At 45.8% G+C, this 9,637-nt stretch overlaps 1 protein-coding gene across 3 annotated transcripts in view; it reads right to left on the bottom strand.

The window, feature by feature from the left end:
* Positions 1-4,036: 4,036 nt before the first annotated feature.
* PGGHG (protein-glucosylgalactosylhydroxylysine glucosidase) overlaps positions 4,037-9,637 on the bottom strand; it is a 57,017-nt gene continuing 51,416 nt past the window's right edge. For all 3 annotated transcript variants that reach the window (XM_073563279.1, XM_073563278.1, XM_073563277.1), the window contains exon 14: positions 4,037-5,249. In XM_073563279.1, the coding sequence (XP_073419380.1) occupies positions 5,194-5,249 (56 nt within the window). In that variant the 3' untranslated portion in view covers positions 4,037-5,193. The remainder of the gene's footprint in view (positions 5,250-9,637) is intronic.

Raw genomic sequence — 9,637 nt, 5'->3', positions numbered from 1 at the left:
CAGAAAATGCCCGAAGTGCCTCAGGCTTCCAATTAACCACATCCGCCCCTTTCCGGGTCAAATCTGTGAGTGGTTTAGCAATCTCCGAAAAACCTTTGATAAATTTGCGATAAGAGTTCGCGAACCCTAAGAATCGCTGCAGCGCTTTAAGAGACTTGGGTTGTACCCATTCCTTAATGGGTTGGATCTTGGCAGGATCCATGCAAAACCCTTTAGCTGAGACAATGTATCCTAGAAACTGTACCACCTCCTCAGCCATGAAAACGCATTTCTCTAATTTGGCGAATAGAGAATGTCCTCTAAGCCTCTGGAGAACCGAACAGAACAGACATGTTGGACGTGCGTCATAAGATCAGCAGAGTAGATCAGGATGTCATCAAAATAAATGACTACATATACTCCACAGATATCTCTGAAGATATCATTAACAAAATTTTGAAACACGGCAGGTGCGTTACTGAGCCCGAACTGCATTACAAGGTACTCAAAGTGGCCAAGGGGTGTGTTATACGCGGTTTTCCTCTCATCTCCTTTTCTTATACGGACAAGATTATATGCTCCACGGAGGTCAAGCTTAGTAAACCAAGAGGCTCCCAACAGCTGATTAAAAAGATCAGGGATGAGTGGAAGCGGATACTGTTTTTTTACAGTGATTGCATTTAACTCACGGTAGTCAATGCAAGGTCTGAGACCACCATCTTTCTTTTCCACAAAAAAGAACCCAGCGCCAACAGGTGAGGTGGATGGCCTAATAAACCCCTTATGTAAACTGTCTGCTATGTAGTCTCTCATGGCCTGACGCTCTGGACCAGAGATATTATTCTCCCCTTTGGGAGACGAGAATCTGGTATCAAGTCTATGGGGCAATCGTACTCTCTGTGAGGGGGAAATTTCTCAAATTCCACTATGGAAAAAACATCCTCATAATCTCGAAATGCATAAGGTACAAAGGGAGGTTTGATTTTAACTTGGTTTACCGATAGCGATATACAGTTGTCCTGACACTGTCGGCTCCAGCGAACAATATCACCAAGGTGCCAGTCTATGACCGGATTATGTGTATGCAACCATGGCATACCCAAAATAACTGCAGCTGATAAATTATCAATCACAAAAAATGACACATGTTCAGTATGTAATGTCCCCACTGACATTGCAATTTCTGCAGTAACAAACTCCACTCCACCCTGGACAATAGATGTGCCATTAATCTCAGTGGTTTTAATAGGGGCATTAAGCCTTAGCAGTGGTACACCAAGCTTCTTTGCCACCAAGAAATCCATGAAGTTTCCCTCAGAACCACTATCCACATAAGCCTCCAAACGCAGAGATTTTTTAAAGAATGACAGAGAGATGGGTAAAAAAAACTTTAGCCGCATCTGCGGGCAATACCTGAGCCACTGGGCAGGCATGACCAGAACTGACCAGGGGCTGATGTCCCAGGAGTGAAGATATCTGTTGTCCAGAGTTTTCCCTGAAGTCTCCAGACTGCAGCATGCTTGTATAGGAGGATGGGAGTGTTCCTCCAGGCTGTGCAATGAAGCAGGTGCTTTTAGCCACTTAAATCAGCTCAGGCAGGAGAGGGAAAAAAAGTTCAGGGATAATGCTTTTATATACATGTGATATATATAAAAAACGATTTTTTGGGCCAAATATAATGTGACGTTCGTCTGCGCGTCTGGGCTGCAGTAAGACAGCACCCCGAGCAACCCTGATACCCTTTACCCCTATACAGGGATCTGGATTTACAGCAGAGCCCAGGAGGTAGCTGTCTGAATAAGAGCAGCGGACCAGAGCAGGGCGGTCGCCAGAAAGGGGTTAAAAAAACGGGACCAAAAGCGAAGTCAGGAATCCGAGTCTAAACCAGGCGGGCAGCAGAGGTACAAAAACGGCAGACAGTAGCAGAGTCAAATCCAGGCCAAGGTAAGAGACATAAACCAGGAGGGCGGCAGAGGCCAAAATCGTCAGGCAGGAGCAGTCTCAGAAATCCAGGCAAAGGTCAGAATCAAAGATAGCAAATAACAAACTAGCACACTGGGGAAACCAAGACTATATCTGGCGGCCTGCAAGACAGGCCCCAAGGTATTTGAAGGATCAGGCTATCCCTCACAGGTTCACAGTCTGATGATGTCATTTGGACCGCCCCCAGGACCAGGCCAGATAGTGATGCACCAACCCTTTCATGACTGACAGAGGAGCGGAGCCTACGCCCACCAGATGCCTGTGCAGGAGCCCCTTCTCTGTCACCACCACCCACGGGGAAACCACGGCGCCTCCTAGTGGTCGAGGCAGGAACAGCCGTCCCCGAGTCTGACGTGACCGCCCGGCGCCTCCCAGTGGTTGAGACCGGAACAGCAGTCCCTGTATCTGACGGCGACGTGACAGTCCGGCGCCTCCCAGTGGCCGAGGCAGGAACAGCAGTCCCTGTATCTGACGGCGACGTGACAGTCCGGCGCCTCCCAGTGGCCGGGGCAGGAACAGCAGTCCCTGTGTCTGACGGCGACGTGACAGTGAGGAGATCAGGGTGGCGAAGTAGGTCTGTTTGGCGAGGTGAATGGCAGCGTTATAGGTTCTTAAGAAATTTAAAGTGGATGAAGTCTTCTGGTGTGCGGGTTTTTCTCCATAGGCGTTCAGCACTCCTAGAGCATCGCTGGAGAAGTTGAGTTTGCGATATGAGCCAGGGTTGTTTTACTCTGTGTTTGGAAGTTCTGAGGGTGAGCGGCGCTACTTGGTCAAGGGTGCTTCTAAGAGTGTCGTTGAAGTGATGAGCAGCCAGATTAGGACAGGAAAAAGAGGCGATTGGAGACGGTGATGAGTGTAGGGAGTCTGAAAGTGTCTGAGGGTTAACAGCTTGTAGATTTCTGAATGTGTGGTGAGTAGGAGTGAGCTGGGGTGGGTGAAGATTTGTGAGCGTGAAGGAGAGAATGTTGTGGTCAGAGTGGAAGCGGTGAGTTATTTAGGTGGGAGATTGAACAGAGCCAGACAAAGACCAGATCAAGGGTGTTACCGTCCTTGTGTGTCTCAGAGGTTTAGGGCTGTGAGAGGCCTAGAGAAGTGGTTAGTGATAGAAGCTGGGATACAGATGTGGAAGTGGGGCTGTTAATGGGGATGTTGAAGTCTCCCAAGATAAGGGTTGGTAGTTCTGAGGACATGAAGTGCGGCAGCCAAGCTGAAAAGTGGTCAAGGAAGTGGGTGGCTGAGCCTGAGGGCCGGTATATGACCGCTACTCTGAGGGAGAGGGGACGGAGGAGCCTGATGGTGTGGACCTTAAAAGAAGGGAATGAGAGTGATGGAACTGGGGGGATGACCTGGAAAGTGCATTGTGGGGACAGGAGTATGCCGACTCCACCACCATGTCTGTTTGTGGGTCTCGGGGAATGGGAGAATTGTAAGCCACCATGGGAAATGGCAGCAGGAGAGAGAGTGTCAGAATTCTGAATCCAGGTATTACAACTACAACATATTGTGATAGGATCTTGGAGATGGGAGTACCCCTTTAATATATGAAATTTCACACTACATATTAAAATTCAGAACTACGTAATTTTGATTTGAAGTCGCTGTGAATGTTTAAAAAGTATTCATAAAATAAACTCTGATGTATAATACAAGCATAATGTGAGCAGAACATTTGCTTTCAAAAATAAGCTTTTACGGTAAGGGCGCATTCAGGTCAGACGACATATAAATTGGACGGAGATCAAGATGCAGTGCCCGGACTGGCGTCAAGTCTCCCAACAAGAGCGTGACAGCTGCATAGCATGCATATGAAGCAGTGCTGCTAGGGTTAGGAGGGCAGCGGCCAGACTCCGTGCATTGCGGTCCATACCGATTTGTATGGACGGCTAACTATGCGTGAACTACAGCAGGGATCAACATCCTATTGGGCATACCCTAGATAAGCCGGTAGACACAAGAACACTGCACGCAGCTAATGAATGGGGTTCAAAGGAGGGGTGTTGCAGGGAAAACTGATCTGATTAGCACGTCTAGTCCCAGCTTTGCATTTATAACAAATTACAGAAAGACATCAGCATTCCCCAAAATCAGGTCTCTTTAATCCAAGTGCCATAAAACACAACAATAAGGAACAGCTTTTCTGCTTGTAATAACAAGTCGAAATCTTGCATGTGAACAGTATCTGGGAGTCAGACACTTGACAACCTCACTGATCACATCCGCCAGTTGCTAGAACTGAAAGCAGCCGATCACTGGAGTTTCCAGGTGTCAGACCTGCACCGATCTGATATTCATAACCAGTCCCAAAAATAGGTCAGTAATATATACAGTGGCAAGTAAAAGCTTGTCTATTGGAGATAAATACTACCTGTACTGCACTTTATAGTAGGGGTAGCTTATGGATATATGGGACAGCCGCAAACTGAAGGTTTTACAATGGCCCTCACAGTCTCCTGATCTGAACACCATTGAAAATCTGAGGCTAGATCTCAAAACAGCAGTGCATGCAAGACAACCCAGGAATCTCAGAGCTGGAAGAATTTTCCAAGAAAGAATGGATGAAAATCCCTCAAAAAATAGTTGAAAAAAAAAAACTCTTGGCTGGCTACAAAAAGGATTCAAAAGGGGGTGCCTACTAGGTACTAACAATGCAAAGCGTCCAAACGTTTGCATTGGCCCATATTCCTTTTTGTAATTTTTAAAATGTAAAAGATACAAATATATTATTTTTTGCCTGAAATACAAAGGAAATGTGTCATCTTTAACTTTAGCCATTTTAGAGATAATTTCATCTTTAACTTGCTTACTTGCTTAACTGTTCACAACAACAGTTATTTTGACCAGGGGTACCCAAACTACATTTACTTGCCACTGTATTAAGCCTAGACAACCCTTCTGATGGCATATACTGTAACTACGCCAAAAATGTCTCAATGGAAATGCCATGGAGCTTAGAACAAGTTTAATATGACAATATGGTCTTGATAGCAAAAAAAAAAAAAAATATCCCTCCCCTGCAACAATATATGCAACTAAAAACTTACATTTTGTAGGTTCTTTAAAGCTAAAATATCTAGGTGGCGGGAATGATGGGATTTAATTACCACTTGATATAACGCAACATACTCCTGATGTTCTTGCCTGTAAGAAGACAAGTTGTGTGTCCTCTGATAGAGATAACACCCGATAAATGATACACAGTCATCAGAACAGATTTGTGCTTGTTTTATTCAATCAGGAGGTTGTCATCTGAACCCGGCCTGCTTTGGTCGAAAAGGACACTGGTTTACCTGTAGCATGGGAAACACAGACAAGCACTTATTGTATTGATTCATCCATCTACAGACCCATGAAGCCCTTGCCAAAATACAGTGAAAAGAATACAAATTTGCGCCAGGAACAAATTTTAATGTTACTTATTTCTGCAACACTTGTCTGAAAAAAAAAAATAAAAATGACCTGTTCTGTTATTTAACCCTCTTGCACCAGAGCCTGTTTTTGCCTTCGTGACCGGGCCAGTTTTTTCAATTCTGACCAGTGTCACTTTAGGAGGTCATAACTCTAGAACGCTTCAACGGATCCCGGTGATTCTGAGAATGTTTTCTTGTGACATATTGTACTTTATGATAGTGGTAAAATTTATTTGATATGACTTTGCACTTATCTGTTAAAAATGGAAATTAGGCGAAAGTTTTGAAAATTTCGTAATTTTCAAACTTAATTTTTATGCCCAGTCATATCGCATAAAATAGTTCATTTTTTTCTTAGGAAGTTATAAGGTATAAAATTTGACCAGCGATTTCTAATTTTTACAACCAAATTTACAAAACCATTTTTTTTTTTTTTTTTTTTAGGGACCACATTATACAGTATATGGAGTGAGTTTGGGGGGGGGGGGGGGTCAATATGACAGAAAATACCCAAAAGTAACACCATTCTAAAAACTTCACCCCTCAAGGTGCTCAAAACCACATTCAAAAAGTTAATTAACACTTTACGTGCTTCACAGGAACTGAAGCAATGTGGAAGGAATAAATTGAACATTTAACTTTTTTTTCACAAACATTTTACTTCAGAACCAATTTTTTTTTCACAAGTGTAAAAAGAGAAAAATGAACCACAAAATCTTTTGTGCAATTTCTCCTGAATACGCCGATATGCCATATGTGGGGGTGAACCACTGTTTGAGTGCACGGCAGAGCTCGGAAGTGAAGGAGCGCCATTTGACTTTTTCAATGCAGAATTGGCTGGAATTGAGGTTGGACGCCATGTCATGTTTTCAGAGCCCCTGATGTGCCTAAACAGTGGGAACCCCCACAAGTGACACCATTATGGAAACTAGACCCCCCCAAGGAACTTATCTAGATGTGTGGTGAGCACTTTGAACCCCCAAGCGCTTCACAGAAGTTTATAACTTAGAGTCATGAAAATAAAAAATCATTTTTTTCCATAAAAATAATCTCTTTGCCCCCAAATTTTTATTTTCCCAAGGGTAACAGGAGAAATTAGACCCCAAAAGTTGTTGTGCAATTTGTCCTGAATACGTCGATACCCCATATGTGGCGGTAAACAACTGGGCACACGGCAGAGCTCGGTAGGGAAGGAGTACCATTTGACGCTTTCAATGCAGATTTGGCTGGAATTGAGATCGGACGCCATATTGCTTTTGGAGAGTCCCTATAGTGCCTAAACAGTGGAAACCCCCCAATTCTAATTCCGACTCTATGCCCAACACACCCCTAAACCCAATGCCAAACATAACTCTAACCACAACCCTAACCCCAAAACACCCCAAACTCTAATCCCTACCCTAACCATAACACTAACCATAAAAATAACCCTAACACACCCCTAACCCCAACCCTAATTTTAGCCACAATCCTAACCCTAACTTTAGCTTATCCCTAACTTTAGCCTAAAGGGGGTTTTACACATAGCGATATCGCTAACAATATCGCTAAAGCATCACCGATTTGGTGACGCAGCAGCGATATCGCTATGTGTGATACTTGCCTCCGATCGGCTCCCCCGCTGTCCATCGCTGATCGCGCAGTTCCATTTCTCGTCGGGTGCTTCCTGCTGGGCTTCCTGCTGGCGCCGACGAGTGACGCGTGGACGCGGACGGGAGGACGTCAGGATCGCCGCGTTTGAAAGGTAAGTAACGACCGCTGTATCGCTGCTGCATCGCTGTGAGATCTGCCTGTGTGGCAGCTCACTAGCGACCATTTAGCGATGCACCAGCGATCCTGACCGGGTCGTATCGTGGTCGGGATCGCTGGTGCATCGCTAAATGTAAAGGGGCCTTAACCCTAACCTTAGCCTAACAATAACCCTAACCTTAGCCTAACAATAACCCTAACCTTAGCCTAACAATAACCCTAACCTTAGCCTAACAATAACCCTAACCTTAGCCTAACAATAACACTATTTTAGCCTAACAATAACCCTAACTTTAGCCTAACAGTAACCCTAACTTTAGCCTAAGACTGGTTTCACATTTGCGGACGGAGGAGCTGCAGAGGGCTGCGGACTTCCTCAGTGTTCTCCGCCTCCTGCCACGACTCCTCCGGTCAGCTCCGCTTATGGCCACATACGGCCTGCGTACCCTATCTTTAGCATTGGGTACGCAGGCCGTGCCGCTGTATGCAGATGCCTCCGCATGCATTTTGACGGTGCGGTGACCTGCGCCGAACGCAGCATGTTGGAATTTGTTTTGTTTGCCGCATCGTCAAAATGACGCATGCAGAGAAATCTGCATACAGAAGCATGGCCTGCGTACCCAATGCTAAAGATAGGTACGCAGGCCGCATGCAGAAGTATGCGGCCATAGGCCGAGCTGACCGGAGGAGGCGGAGCTTCACGGAAATGTGAAACTAGCCTAACAGTAACCCCAACAGTAACCATAACCTTAACCCTAACCGTAACCCTAACTTTAGCCTAACAGTAAGCCTAACTTTAGCCTAACAGTAACACTAACCCTAACTATAGCACTAACCCTAACAGTAACCCTAACTTTAGCCCAACAGTAACCCTAACAGTAACTATAACCTTAACCCTAACAGTAACCCTAACAATAACCCTAACAGTAACCCTAACTTTAGCATAACACTAAACCTAGCTATAGCACTAACCCTAACCGCAACCCTAACAGTAATCATAACCTTAACCCAACAGTAACCCCAACAGTAACCCTAACTTTAGCCTAACACTAACCCTAACTATATCACTAACCCTAACAGTAACCCTAATTATAGTACTAACCCTAACCTGCCATATCTGTTTTTTTACTTCATAATAAGTTTGCTGACTGGCACAGCTATTGCCAGCAGAACTTGTCACACTATTTCTCCTCTAATCTCTCACTGACAGGAGATCATAGGAGAAACAGCATTACTATGAGGCAGATCGCTGGGAAAGTTCGTTGCTACAACAAAGTTTCCCAGTGATCTGTCTCATTGGCTGATGTGATGCTAATATCATCAGGACCTGAACCAATCAGGTCTCGATGATGTTGGGGATCACAGGAAGTGTTGTGCTCCGGGATCCCCTCGTTATAAGGTATGTGGGGGTCTCGATCAGCACAAAACCGCTGACCGTAGACAAACATTGGCACTGCACAAAGCCCTACCAGTGCCAACGTTTCTCTACCGTTGGCGGTCACGAAGATCTTAAGTAAATTTATTACTGGTATATTCTATGCATTTGTTTTATAAGGGTTTTTTTCCCCCATATCATTTTAAATATTTGTAATCACTACATTAAAAAAAAACTTGTAAATTTCACACGGGCCACTAGGACTAGTTTAGGACTCCAATTTCCTGCTGGGCACATGGACATTAGCATCCACAGACTGACCAAACCCTATCTTTTGTGTAGAATCATTATGTGAGCATGCTCTAATCTCAGCAAAGATCATTTGAAAGAAGGGTGAGGAGATGAGCTGTGACAACACCTATTGTGAATGTTGGATCCTGTGCTATCATTTATTGTACAGGAGGAGAAGATGAGCTGTGACATCACATATCGTGAATGGTGGATCCCCCTGACGAAGGATCATATCCGAAACGCGCATCGGGGTTGTGCAGTCCTTGGACCGGTGGGCCTTAAAAGTATATACCCTCATTTGGGGGTGTGGCCTAGGCACGAGCAGGAGAAGACGTGCAGTGTCTGAGCTCCTGGCCCTAGGCCATAAGAAAGTGCTTAAATTGCCTGAAAAACCTACCCATCCAAACCCAGGGTGTGCTTTAGATCCCCCTGTGCAGCCCTACCGCAGATAAAAGACCCCAGATGATCCACTCACCGGCTCCAGACGCTGCACAGACAGGAGAGGCCTGGGCTGACGGGAGGCGCGGTGCAGGCTGCGGCCGCTGGGGCCTTCTCGAACAAGAGATCATCGGTGAACAGAGGCCTCCATCAGGAAGGGGAGGTTGGAAGCCAAAGGAGCCAGGGGCGCTGGTGACGGCGGGCGAAACAGTGAGTGCTCGGTGAGCGCACGGGAGACAGGAGCGGCCGTGACGGGCACCCATCCCCCCCACAGGAGAGACACGGTGAGTCCAGCGGCTTGTTCCCCTCGCTTGCCTTGTAACTGCCTCAGTGACAGTTGTTGCCCCTATTGAACGGACGCCCGGGGGGAGAGTGAAACGCACAGAAAGGAGGTCACCCAGGTGCGTGGATAGCC

Source organism: Dendrobates tinctorius, unplaced genomic scaffold (assembly GCF_039654945.1).
Source record: "Dendrobates tinctorius isolate UK_male_01 unplaced genomic scaffold, ASM3965494v1 ptg000384l, whole genome shotgun sequence".
NCBI classification, from domain to species: Eukaryota; Metazoa; Chordata; class Amphibia; order Anura; family Dendrobatidae; genus Dendrobates; species Dendrobates tinctorius.
This window is presented reverse-complemented; position numbering and strand designations above follow the sequence as displayed.